Raw genomic sequence first — 13,287 nt, forward strand, 5'->3', positions numbered from 1 at the left:
TTTTACAGAGGTGATCTATACGTTATTACCTAAGGATTGGACGGTGGAGATGTGGAAACGCGATCAAAAAGTTGATAAAAAATAAAAATCCGTACCTTAGTTTAAAGTACAGACCTTTGCACTTGAAAACCTCCGTATATATATATATATATATATATATATATATATATTTTCTTTTGGTTAACCTATAATTTTCACAATATAGATATTTTAAGTTGCAATATATATATATATATTTATTTATATACACTAGCTTCATCACATACATTCCGTGTATATTACTATTTAGTTTATTTGGCTTATATTTCTAAAAAAATTATCTTTTTTTTAAATTGATGAAAAAAACAAACTTTTAATGGGTAGTTTACAAAATTATCTTCACAATAGTTTGGTACTTATTATTCATTTAGATTGAATTATAGAATTGTGATTTTCTTCTTATTTTTCTCTTATGTATAAATCCTTCTTCTTATTTTTTTTTCACTTTATAATTTATAAATAATTCAACACTTAGCATCATATCAAGAATTGTGATATAATCCATTGCTAACCATGGTTCGAACCCCATATTCACACTTGTTTTTACGGATATCCATGCTGAAATTATATAATTTATTAATATTAAAATATAATATTTATTTCCATTATCATTAAGTAAAGAACCAAAAAAAAGAAAAAGAAAAAGGAGTAGAAGACTGATATAATAAAATATAATAGGGGAGCCAGCGAAACTCTCCCGAGCATCTTGTGCTTCTTCTTCTTCTTCTTCGTCCAATCTTCCATACACCCAATCTTCACCGATCTCCATTTCTAGTGTCAGCACATCAATGCCTGCCCAGAAGCGCTCTTTTCCGGACAACCTCAACGACGATGACGACGACCCGTCGCACCAGCACCGTCACCGACCCAAGCAATCTCACCCGCAAGACGAACCACTACTACACCTGGAAGAAGAAAAGGAAGAACACCAAGGAGACGACGTAGCAGTAGAACAGAAACAGCAACCAGAAGGAGAAGAGGAGGGGGAAGATGGAGAAGAAAACGAGGACGACGAAGAAGAGGAAGAGGAAGAGGAGGAGGAGGAGTACGATCGAGATGAAGTTTACGGTTACGTAACATATCGCTATCTCATTTCTTCATCCTCTCCATGTGATTCATTGATTTCACTATTTACTTGTACCATTCGGTTTTCAGATTACGACGGAAGCCCATCTTCTACTTCTCACCAAAAGTCCGAGTAACTCTCTCTCTCTCTCTCTAGTTTTGCACTAAGCCCACATGTTGCAAACAGCTGTTGCTTGTGCCTGTTTTCGACTACAGCATCTTCGTAGGCTGTACTAAGCCAGTTCTATGTTTTTCGGAGAGCTCGTTGAATGTTTTGATGAGATTTCCAAACCCTGATCTTGTTTCTCAGTGGAAACTTGGGTGTTTCAATTTCGTGTTGGGTTGTTGTTTTTGTGGTATTTGATGTCCATTATTGTGTTCCTGGCTTGCTTTAATGCGTGTGAGATTCGTGCATGCTGGGATCTGGGCCGATCATTGCATTGCATTAGAAGTTTGACTGGTCTCTGAATTTCATTTTTTTCAATGTTGGTGTAAATCGAGTTTTCCTTTTTCAATTTTACGTTTCAAGATATTGCAAAGTAATAATTTAACCTGCCAACTTCTTGTTCCGGCGTGCAGGTTTGTACTTGTACAGCTGCCAGATATTCGAAAAGATGTACACTGTCCGATATGTCTGGGTAACTTCTGCTTCTAAACTCACTCTGCCGTCTGAATTAATGTACTGTGTAAACATAGGCATATATATACATAGGATCTGATCAGAACATTTGTAAAACTCTTAAGATAAATACAAGTGTATCGTACCCTAAAACTGAAACAAAACCTACAATTTCATGAAAGATAATGTTGAATTGTTCGATACATTCCTGAAGTGAGTATGGCTATCAGTTGAAGTACTGTTAACAGCTGCTTTCTGTGGTTAGCAAACAATATGTAGTTGGCAAAATGGGGCATCCATGTGCCTCCTTGAACTCCTCGGCCTTTTACTATACCTCCTCTAATCAGCCATGGTTCACTTTAGTTAGAAATCATGTCTAGTTTCTGCTGTAAGTTTTCATTCCTGATCATGAGGTTAGATGATATAAAAGAAGGGAAGAAAGGGAACACAAGGTTGTATAAATCCACACTCACAGCTTGAAACTATGAAAGGTGGTGTTATATAGTTAGATACCTGTGCTGATTCCATTGCTAATTGGACATTACATTCCACCCACCAGCTTCTTCAGTATCAACATGTGGATTTTTAACTATTCCCAGGGTCATAATATAATGATGTTATGATTTATAAAAAGTAGGTAGAATATTTGGCGATTTGCCGTTTCTTTGTTGTTTGTTTGAATTACAATATGGAGTGTAGAGTGTCCGGTTAAAATGTATGTCTAGCTACTTTGAGGGATTGTTGAGTACTGAAGAATAGTGAGTCATCTCTGCTAGGTTGTAAATCACTAAAGTTTAGAAGTGTTTACCTCTGATGGGAACTCCTTGTCAGCAAATGCTGGTTTAAAGTACACTCGTCTTTGTTTAAAGTAGGTAAGTGAGGACGTGTCCATTTAACTGTGCTGAAAACTCGAGTACTGAAGGGAATAAGAGCTAGTTGTCACGTGTAATTGTAACAAAACATGTAATTTGACTTTCTTGTAATTTTCAAGATTTTACCTTTCAGGGATATTTTTCCTAGCCGTGTGAATGAATCTAAAGTTTTTGTACTGTTTTTGTTTCCTTAACTACTGGTCTGAAAATGAATTCCAACTGGTCAAAAAAGGATTGAAAATGATTTCAAATCAATGTCAAATTCTTCTGCACTGTTCGAAGCATTTCACATTTTTCTTGAGATTAAATCTATCATGTTGATCTGAAACTTTGATGATGAATAACTTTGATACTGTTACTGTTTTCTTTAGTTTTTTCGTATAATTTTTATGAATCCTTTTTATTTTTAAGTTTTCTAGAGATTTCTGTGAATCCGTTGTTCCCTGTTTTAAGATCTGTATCTTTCTTGTAGTGAAAAGTTTATTTCTCACAACCAATTTTTTTTTTTAAAACTTCAAACACTGCTCGTATTAGATGTACAAGCCCACTTTAAAAGAATAATGTTAAACAATGAAACAAAGTCAATGGGAGAAGTCAAATTTAATTTCAGTTGTCGGGTTGTTATTGCTTGTGGAGGACCTTGTGCGCTCAACTATCTTCCTTTCCTTCCCCTCTCAATTAAAACTAAGAAAATAAGTCAAGTTTACTTCTTAATAAATGGGCTAGATCCCTTTAGGTGTGAAGGACAAAAGTCAGTATATACAAATGTGAGAAAGTTCAAGCACTAGTCAACTGCCAGTTTGGAACATTCAATTTTAAGTTAAGTTCTTCACATTTTGTGTTGTTGATAAAGTAAAGCTGTTTTTTTTCTTTTTTTCTTTTTCAAGCGGTCTCTTTGTTTTTGGTAACTTTGAAGTGTGGCTGCTGAAACAAAAATGGAAGCTCCTTAGAACTTTAGTTATAAAAAGAAAAGATTTTCCTTGCCAAATGGTAGCATATTCCCTTGTCCATTGGGAATACCTAGCAGAAATCTCCTGGAGTACTTTCTGGCCAGTGAGAATATGAACAGAACCAATAAAGACCTCAGCTCGGTTCATACTTTGAGATATAGCCTTCTCGGTGTCTATTGCCAACAGAAATGTAGATTTTAGTTTCGCTTATTAAATTCCAAATTAAAATGACACCATCTTCTTCCTTAGGAGAAAAATTATGATTGAACTCAGAACATTACACATTAGGTGATATGTTGGCCTGCTGAAAGTTTGAGAAGATGACCAGTATTGTTTCGATTGGATCCTTTTCTAAATTTAATACTGTTTAGTGTTACATACAAAGTAAATTGTTGTATCGACCTTCCAAGATTCAGCTTTAGAACTTCTAGTTAGTAGAGGTTCACATCAAACACTCCTAGCCATTTGATGTGATGCTGCTACTGGATAGTTCTGTTACTTTGGTCTGGTGAAACTCTTAAAGCCCAAACCTGGTCCACTGTTGCATATTTTGTTCTATGCTTATTCGTTTACCTTTCATCTTGATTCATTATAAGTTATAAATTCTGATAAGCCGGACATTGATCAATTTCTTTCTTATGGACAGGGATTATTAAGAAGACACGTACTGTAATGGAATGCTTACATAGGTTTTGCAGGGAATGCATCGACAAATCAATGCGAATGGGGTATTGACACCAAAACAACTTATTCTTATTTTCTGAAATAGGTCTTGAGTTTTTTTTATCAGAGAACTAAAGTGCTAGGTGCCCACATTTTCATGTGGCCGTTGATGTGGTTTTTAACCATTGGTCTAACTTATGTGGCCCCTTCAGCATTGTGCACTTTAGACCAATGGTAACATGCCTTATCAACTGCCCTGACTTGTGGTTTCCAGTGAGTTATACTAACAACGGTCATTTTAGCATTATTTTGTTTCTGCTTATCCTGAAGGTAAGTTTTGTTTATCAGATCGTTTAGCTCTTAACACTGTTCATATTTCTCCACCTCGAAAGATGGAAGAATTATAACATATTTTGCAAACCAATCAGGATTTTATTAGCTTGTTACAAAATTTCAGGAACAATGAGTGTCCTGCTTGCCGCACACACTGTGCCAGTCGACGGTCTCTAAGAGATGATCCAAATTATGATGCCTTAATTGCAACATTATATCCAGATATTGAGAAATATGAGGAGGAGGTATAAGTTGATTAGCTTGATATACTTACTAGTACAAATTTACATAAAGCCCTGATTTTAGTCTCATACGATAATCATAATAAATTTTCTACAGAAACAGTAAGATTGACAGAGTTTCTTGAATCATGTACTTTTGAATGAAGTAAAGCTATTTGGAGCTTTTTCTATTAGATGATTCGCAGATATATATGCTTTTATTAACTTATAATTCAAATAATGTAAATTCAGCTCAAAACTTACTTTGAGTTGAGAAGATGAAAACAGTGTAAAAAGTGAAAGAGATAGAGAGATAGCTTAAATCATGTAAATGATGGCAACAGGGCTGAAAGAGAATAAGGAACATTAAATAAGAATTTCCTCAAAATTTCACTTTTCTTAAGAGTGTAATATGGGCCAGAAAGTTGTGTTTTTGCTGACTATCTAATTATTCATTGTCATTTTTTTCAGGAATTGGCTTTTCATGAAGAGGAGAGGACTCGAAATGAGCAGGTTAGGCTCATGATTAAATGATTTTTCAGTTAAGATTTGGATGGTGGTGTCTTACATGAGTTACGTCAGAATTCAAATTATTCCAAAGATCTGAATGTTGGAACCTGACATGATCATATCATATATCTCTATGTTTTCCCCAAATAGTTACTGCACACTGACAATTTTATATCTGTTGTATTTTTTCAAATACAGATACAAGCATCAATTGCCCAAATATTTCAACGACAATCAGAAGCTCTAATCAAGAGACGCTCGCTTGGTAAAGATACCCAAGATGCAATTATGATGAGACCCCAGCGCAATAGTCGGAGTGTTTTCCAAAGGAGAAGGAACTCTCGAGCCACTGAACTCCAAGGGTTTGAAGACAATGACGATGAAAATGACACTCTTAACATGGGCACAAAATCACCTTCTGCTGAAGAGAGACATACTGAAGTAAAGCCAAGACGGCCAAGGAGAAAGAGAGGATTTCGATCATCTCAACCTTCATCGTCTATGACCTATTCAAATGGAGGATGCACTGAAAATGATATAGAAGTGAGCCGAGAGAGCAGGGGAATTTCTCCTGGTCCTGTGTGGAGCTCCGAAATGCTTGCTTGGGGCCGGGGTGGTGCTCGGAGTCACACCAGGCATGGCATTGCATGTTGCAGCAATAAGAGTTCTCGAAGCACTCGCTTATCAAAGCTGGTTAATCACCTTCGCAGCCTCAAGGAAAGCAATGATGAGGTATAGGAACATGCTGCTGTTCGGCAGATGGAATTAGATACAATAACTGATTTGACTTTTACTGACACCAGTTTGACCTGATCATTATTCCTAGTGTTTTGTTTTTGTGGTTACATTTCTTTGATGAAATCTTTCTCTGCCTGCAGTTAGATGTTCATCTCATGCTTATTTCTATGGATAAAAGATGTACTCCAAGCTTGCAGCAGCCTCACCTTTGCTGTAGGCCAAGTTTGTCAGTCAAGCACCTTTGTGAAGTAAGATTTTTTTTCCTGATGTTTAGTTATTGTAGAGTAAAGTATGTTTTGAAGCTTGCTTTGACAATGGAAAAGGTTAAATTTCATTATTTGGTATTTGGACCGGAGAGCATGATTGACTGTGAAACTCACTATTCATCCTCTACAACATTAATTGTTCACATAATATTGATAGAGAATTGGAGAACTAAGAACTAGTTGATTCATTCCAAAACTCTGATCAAGCTTAAATCATGGAATTTTAGTTTCTTTCTGGACATGTTAATGTACCTCATTTTATTTTCTCTTTGTATTACTCAACTTCTCTGCCTGTGTAATTTTTTCATGCATATATTTACAGTATGTTGCTCGTCAAACACCTTTGCAAGCCGAAGAAGTTGAGTTGTTCTCGGTTAAGGGGCACCACAATACCAATGAAGATGTATTGGCCGATCACCCATCACCGTCAGTTAATGATCTGGATTCGGTTCCCTTTTTGGTTGATCCTTGCAGATATGATATGCAAATTCTGCAAGCAGAAGAAACTTTGGCAGGGATTAAAGCCAATTGCGCTTCCAGTAGGGACCACTTGGTGAGTATACATAGAACAGGTTCAGTGTGTGGGTTTATGTTTGTTTATCTATACTTTTCTACGCTAAAGACTTTCAGTGAGAGTTTTATAATAGTTTTCAATCCCGATAAAATATATATGAAAGTTAATGGACATTTTTCTCTAAGCTTTAAGCAGTCAAATCCATGGTTAAATGTTACGCCACAATATTCCCTTTCTCAAATTAAAGTGCAAGTGCGTAATTTATGCAGAGTGGCAAACACTTGAATATAGAATGGAATATCTAGTAAGATTCATGTGCCTTCATATGGCAGTGTTTGTAGCCATACTGAATTGATTTCCAAATCCATGTGCACACAGATCTTTTGTGGCATAATTAACTTGTTTCAACTAGATCTTCAATTTGGGTTTTCGCATCGATGTCTGTTTAAAATTAGTTTCCAGTCTCAGCTAATGATTACAGTGCTGCAAAATTGGAAACAAGACTCATTTAAGTAATCATTACTTGTGCAGTGTTTTGATTTGCAGTTTCTTGATATAATGTTGTCAACAGTAGTCAAATAATATTTCACTTGCTGTTTTCAGATTCTAGCATACAGGCGGAAGGAGGTTTTGTAATTGATAGTTCATTAATTTCAAAGGGAAGATTGTTAAGTTAGCTGTTGATAGAGTTGTTGTAAATGTAGTTAAAGATAGATCACGGGATGAATTGATCCCAATTGAAGGGATGGATATCTTTCTTGTTGTAAAACATCTGTTTCTATGATATCTGCAATTTGAGGTTTTATAATTAATAGTTCATTTTTTCATCTTTATCCCCCCTCTGCCAGTATGTACCATTAACAGTTACCAGTTTTCTTGTATACTATTCAATAATTTAACTATTTTCTTCTATTATTTTAATTCAACCTAATCAACTTATATGAACGAACTACTGTATTTTCAGCAACTTTTCATTTACTGCCAGGACTGTAATGGTTACAGTGACCAGAAAGTCGTGCCTTGTTTCCATTTCATCATGGCACAGGACCAGAAATCCGTCCATCTGCCTTCCATTTCAGCATAGCAATATAGAATTCCCAGTTCAGAGTAAGTTCCATCAACAATTGTCTAGAGAACTTGTGCACAGGCTTAGAATTTCCACTGTATAATGTTTGGACATTGATTCAAACATTACCATTTAAAAACCGCATAACAGTTTCCCTGAATATTTTACCGTTCAGATATCTTTGCTGATGATATTGCTAAAATAATAGAAGAAAATTAGTGAGTTGCCGAAATGAGCCGATGTAACAGGTGACCAGAAATTAGTCCCACTCGTGTCCATATGGAACGTCTCAGAGTAAGCTCGAAAACATCATCACATCTTCAAACAAATTCAAAGAATTACATTCAGTTTCATTCCAACTGAAACTTTACAGTGATTTTGTTCAGTTTGCATTGTTGGAGACTGATACAACTATGAACTATGCCCTTGTACAGGGTTCAAAGGTTCTTGAACAAACGAAACCATCTTGAAACTAGTTGGTGAACTCTAATCATCTCATCTGTGCAGCAGCGCTAGACGTGGCGGATTGGAGCATCCTTCGCCGTTCTTGACGTTGCAGCACCCGAAGGTTTGGTGACTTTGCCTTTGTTGTTTCCCTTGGACACCTATATTATCATAATGAAACACCAAAATTAGTATGTCATTAGCATAAAAATTTTACTTTAACCACCTATATAAAAAAATTTCATTGTTCTTACTTCTGGGGGCAGAATGGATGCTCAAAGTTAGGCACTGGTCTTGCATGGGGTACCATCGTCCGTCTCAGATGTTTTAAAGCTTTCTCTTCCTCCATCTGTATACATTAGGGTGTCATTTTGGATTATTTTCAGTTATTATGTTTTAATATGCCAGCGAATAACAAAAATTTATTTCTTCTGACAAAAAAAAAGGTTTGTATATTAGAAGTAACTAACAAAATTTATAATAGCATGCATACCATCCTTGCTGCTTCACTTTCTTCTCTATATCTCTTATATGTTGTCTCTTTCTCCTTCACCTGCAAAACTTTGTTTTAGTGAGGATAAAAGAACCATGCTTTTGACAAAGTAATGGAATAATGGATTCCCTGATATGGGCACGTACCTTGTGATCAAATTCAGCTCTTTGCACTGCCCGGTTATTAACATTCAGATTGAATTCTTGAACTTGTGTTAGAGGCTTCCGAACTTTCTCTGGAACAGGAATTGGGTCCCTGCATTATTATGGAAAGAATGAGTCTTTTACCTTTATTCTGGAAAGCATACAAAACCCGTGTTTTACTCACTCTTTTAAGATCGGTTGGGCCTTGAAAACCCTTATCTGAGCTTCCTCCATCTCTAACCTCCGCCTTTCTTCCATTTCTTTTTGCATTTCCTCCTCATGTCTCACTAAGCTCTCTAACTGGAAGGGTTCTGGTTTTGTGCATTCCCTGGGCTCTGGTTTTGGTGGGATCTGCATTTAACAAAAGAACCATAGTATCACCAAGTACTTCAAATGAGCCAAATATATAAAGATAGGGAAAAAAAAAATAAAGATGTGTACCACAGGATAGTCAGTAGTATAAGGATAAGGATTAGCTTTTGGAACCCTGGCTCTTTCTTCCTCGAATTGCTTTTGCATAACTTCAGTATAAAACTTCTTTTCTTTCTCGGCCCCTCTTTCCTGAAGACAAAAGGTAACCACCAAAGATACAATGAATATATTGTGTCCTAAAGTTTCAAACATCTTTTGTACTAATGAAAATTTACAGACCTCTGTATGAAGATGGAATGGGTTTGGCATTGTCTTTCTTGGAACTGGATTCTGTTGGGGCTCTGAGTTCAAAGACAACTGGAAAGATAACAACAAATTAAATGCTAAACACCAAAAAATGCCTTGCAGTTATACAAGTTCATACGAAACGCAGTGAAGATGAAGAATCATCGTGTTGTCATACTAATTTGTTTTTAGTACCTTATCAAATAGATCATGAATGGCTGAAGGTGGTGGTATTCTTTCATTTGTTGCAAAGTGAAATTCCTGAGGTATTGTCACATGTTTCTTAGCATTGCAGAACATCCCGAGATCTCCTTTACTTTCAAATATCTTCAAGATGTTTCAGGAAAAAATAAAAGCAATTAGACATTTTCCTTATCTTGAGCATCATTTCTAAAAGTTACTGAGGTTGGTTTAAGATATACCTTCTTATTCAAAGGCCTTGCCTTGAATTTTGGGATCTTTTCAAGTTCTTCCTGCTCAATTTCCGAAGAAGTTTTCACCCTGGGTGGACGGGCCCTCAATAACGTATGTAGCACAGGAGTTTTAGGTTCAGTCAGATAATGGGGCTTTGATTGTTTACTCTGTCATAAAGTATAAGGAGAATATCATAAGTATGTGACCTAAGCTGGTTTAGTAAATAATTAGGAAACATGATTCTCTATACCTGTCGAGATACATCTATTGAAGCCACTGAGGCTGTTTCTGCATTTTGATTAGCCCTTACCATAGTCTCTAAATGGAATTCCTGCATCAGAGAAATATGACAGATCAAAACTATTAGTACATCTTTTTTTACAATCTCAAGTTTGCTCCTGTCATCATACTTAAATCACTTTAGCTTTACCTGGAATTCAGGTGGCTGAGGGGTACTTCTTGACATTGCAGGTAATGATGGGGCTTCAAGGATCTGTAACAACAAAAAAGTTCAGTTAATCAGCAGATACAAATTGTGATTGAAAGCTGATCACGCTATAAACTTAATATTACAAAAACTACCTTTTTGTTTACTGGGCGAGCCTTGAACTTTGGAATTTTGGCCATCATCTCTTCTTCAAGCTCAGCAGCACTCTTTATTTTTACTGAGCGGACACGCTGGGATGTCTCAAATTCTGGCCCCTTGGGCCTTGTTAAGGTGAGTTTGGGCTTCATCTGGATAGATACAACATCAACCTCTTTAGCACATATTTGATCCCTGACATACTAAATGAATAAAACATCTAAAAAAGTGAAAGATCTAAGTAGAGCTCTTACATGTGAAAGAGAACCATTAGCATGTGGCAGTGACAAGTCTCTGGTACTTGATTGGAACCTGTTCATCATTTCTGCCATTGAAACAAAGGGTGCTACTGCTTCCCGAAGATACATCTGTAAATAGAGAAGGTATCAATTACTCAGTTCTAATATTGCATAACATTATGGATTACAAAAAAAGGGATAAAAACACAAACCTTCCTGTCCTCTTTTTGGATTTTCGTAGCAGTTGAAGAATGTATGCCAGTGGTATAACCCGATTTTGATTTGTGGGGCAATGTTTGGGGTTTCGGATTAAGAATCTGTATTTTGAGGCGATACAAGGAAAACCAGTTAAGAGAATGTTTAGAAATAATGTACACCAAAAACGAGAAATAGTCTACAGGTAAAATTAACCTGTCTTGATCTTCCTCCATCCAACTTCTGTCGTTTAATTGCCTGATTCTCCTGAGCTAACATGGATGTGCCAGTTGCATTTTTCACATTTTCTTCTCTGCAATTTTCAGACAATATGGATCAGGATATAGCGCTGGTGTATAATAATTAAAAGCATACAAGATAAAAGGTGGAATATACCATACCGACCTTTTCATAGTACACGGTTTAGCTTGTGAAGAGGTCAAGTGACCTTTTCCCCTTAACCCTGATGGGTTCCTAACCATGCTTGATATCTTTTTAGCTGTCTGGAGCTTTTTAGTATCACTTAGAATATCTCCCTTCTTGGATATATTCATTGGTGGTTTTGGAGTACATGCTATGTAATTACTATTCTCCTTCTGATTAGTCATATCAGTTTGCTCATTCAAAGATACTGCAGTGGACAAAACACTGCAAAGAAGAAACACAATAAGAAATCTTGGAGCAGAAAGTTCACACCCGATCCACTAAAAAAAGACCAAAGGCAGAACTTTAAACAAGAGGTTACCTTCCATCATTCTTAGAGCACGTGTCGTCTAGATTATCAGCATAAATCTGGAAGGAAAATATTGATAATTAGGGGGCCAAAGCCCAAATTTAATCAGGTATAATATGTGAGTTTCAAATAGTAAAGTCAAATTACCATAGTGCATTGTCCTGCACTGTTTTCTTCTTTAGCCTTGCTGGGAATTATTTCTTCCTTCAATTCAGGAGTGTTCTTCAAATCAGTCTTAGTTTCCATAGAACCATCAGCAGCTTTTACTTCAGATGATGATTCAAGGTTCTGTGAAAGTTGAACCATCCGAAACTATAAGCTAAAAGTTCCAAGTTTCATAATATATAAAAGAAAACAATGTACAAGACCACTCCACCTTCTGCATAGGTTCTGCTTCAGTAAAGTCGCACATGCTATCTACTGTAAAAGATCTACCAGTCTTGATTCTAGGCATGAAGGCTGCACATACAACGCACCCAAAACATATTCAAAACCTTGTCAGTTTCCAAAGAAAACAAGAAATCACATTATTGATAACTTTCACCAAGAAAGGTTAAACCACAGGTAAGCAAACCAGAATATCAATCCTCAGTCCACATTCAACAGACTAATGGTATGTACCTTTGAATTCTTATCAATTTCTCTTGTCTCTCATCCTTAATCTCTATAAAACCTCAGGAAACTAAACCTATTAATACTTGGTTGGTATTAAATGGATTAATTTCTTATGTATACAAAAACAACAGAAAACCCCCAAATTCTATGATTACAAGTAGTCAAAATTCGTGAAAAATTGGCACAGTAACAGTAAATTCTTGCTTTCAACAATTCCTTAACACTTCAGAGTTCACGATTCACTAAAATTCCACTAAAATACAGACAGCAGATACAAAGCAAGCAAATCCACACATCAATTTCAAGAAAATACGCGATTCAGATCACAGCGGAAACCTAATTCATTAATTGAGGCAATCGAATCCAAAATTGAAAACCTAAACTCCAAATTAGGAAAGAAAATGAAATCAAGATCTGAACAGTAGAGAGAGAGAGAGAGAGAGAATCGTACGGGAAGGGGCGTAGGGGCGAGCGTTGTCGAACCAGAGCTCGGCCTTGTTCTTGTCGCCGTCGCTCTCCTCCTTGGTGAAATCGAAGAAGCGCGGCGCGGAGAACTCATAAGTCTCGTCAATCACCATCATCGCCGTCGTCGCCATCGGCTTTGTGACCGGTTCGTCCGTCGTCGCCGGCATTTGGGATTCTGAGGATTCGGTTAGGTCTTGAGAGAGAGAGAGAGAGAGAGAGAGATGAGAAATGTGAGGAAGGGGGGGGGATTAATGGAGGGGGAGAGCGTTTAGAGAGACGTTTTGGAGGAGGAGGGATCTCTCTCTCTCTCTCTCTCTAACGGTATTATGGAGTTTTGAAATGGGGCCTATTCTCTAACGGCTCTATTCTTCTTGCCTTTTCGGCATCCCTACGACGTCGTTTCCACTATCTTCCTTTTTTATTACTATTTAATTCCCATGGTCGTAAATA

General features: G+C 36.7%; 2 protein-coding genes across 2 annotated transcripts; one reads left to right on the forward strand and one right to left on the reverse strand.

The window, feature by feature from the left end:
- Positions 1–756: 756 nt before the first annotated feature.
- Positions 757–7,648, forward strand: LOC126799168 (putative E3 ubiquitin-protein ligase RING1a). Its single transcript, XM_050526302.1, has 10 exons — positions 757–1,107; positions 1,195–1,237; positions 1,684–1,742; positions 4,192–4,273; positions 4,666–4,786; positions 5,234–5,275; positions 5,471–6,004; positions 6,151–6,258; positions 6,599–6,829; positions 7,394–7,648. Exons 1-10 carry the CDS (start codon positions 828–830, stop codon positions 7,424–7,426), a joined length of 1,533 nt encoding a protein of 510 aa, XP_050382259.1. The 5' UTR covers positions 757–827; the 3' UTR covers positions 7,427–7,648.
- Positions 7,649–8,159: 511 nt separating this feature from the next.
- LOC126798878 (protein TPX2) lies at positions 8,160–13,029 on the reverse strand. The gene is made up of 20 exons (XM_050525955.1): positions 12,824–13,029; positions 12,134–12,216; positions 11,905–12,045; positions 11,770–11,816; positions 11,430–11,672; positions 11,241–11,337; positions 11,042–11,146; positions 10,845–10,958; positions 10,590–10,742; positions 10,438–10,500; positions 10,258–10,338; positions 10,016–10,174; positions 9,789–9,920; positions 9,588–9,665; positions 9,378–9,497; positions 9,121–9,287; positions 8,940–9,048; positions 8,794–8,853; positions 8,555–8,649; positions 8,160–8,461 (listed from the first exon to the last, which is right to left on the reverse strand). Exons 1-20 carry the CDS (start codon positions 13,002–13,004, stop codon positions 8,347–8,349), a joined length of 2,343 nt encoding a protein of 780 aa, XP_050381912.1. The 5' UTR covers positions 13,005–13,029; the 3' UTR covers positions 8,160–8,346.
- Between the last annotated feature and the right edge of the window lie 258 nt (positions 13,030–13,287).

Source organism: Argentina anserina, chromosome 6 (assembly GCF_933775445.1).
Source record: "Argentina anserina chromosome 6, drPotAnse1.1, whole genome shotgun sequence".
NCBI classification, from domain to species: domain Eukaryota; kingdom Viridiplantae; phylum Streptophyta; class Magnoliopsida; order Rosales; family Rosaceae; genus Argentina; species Argentina anserina.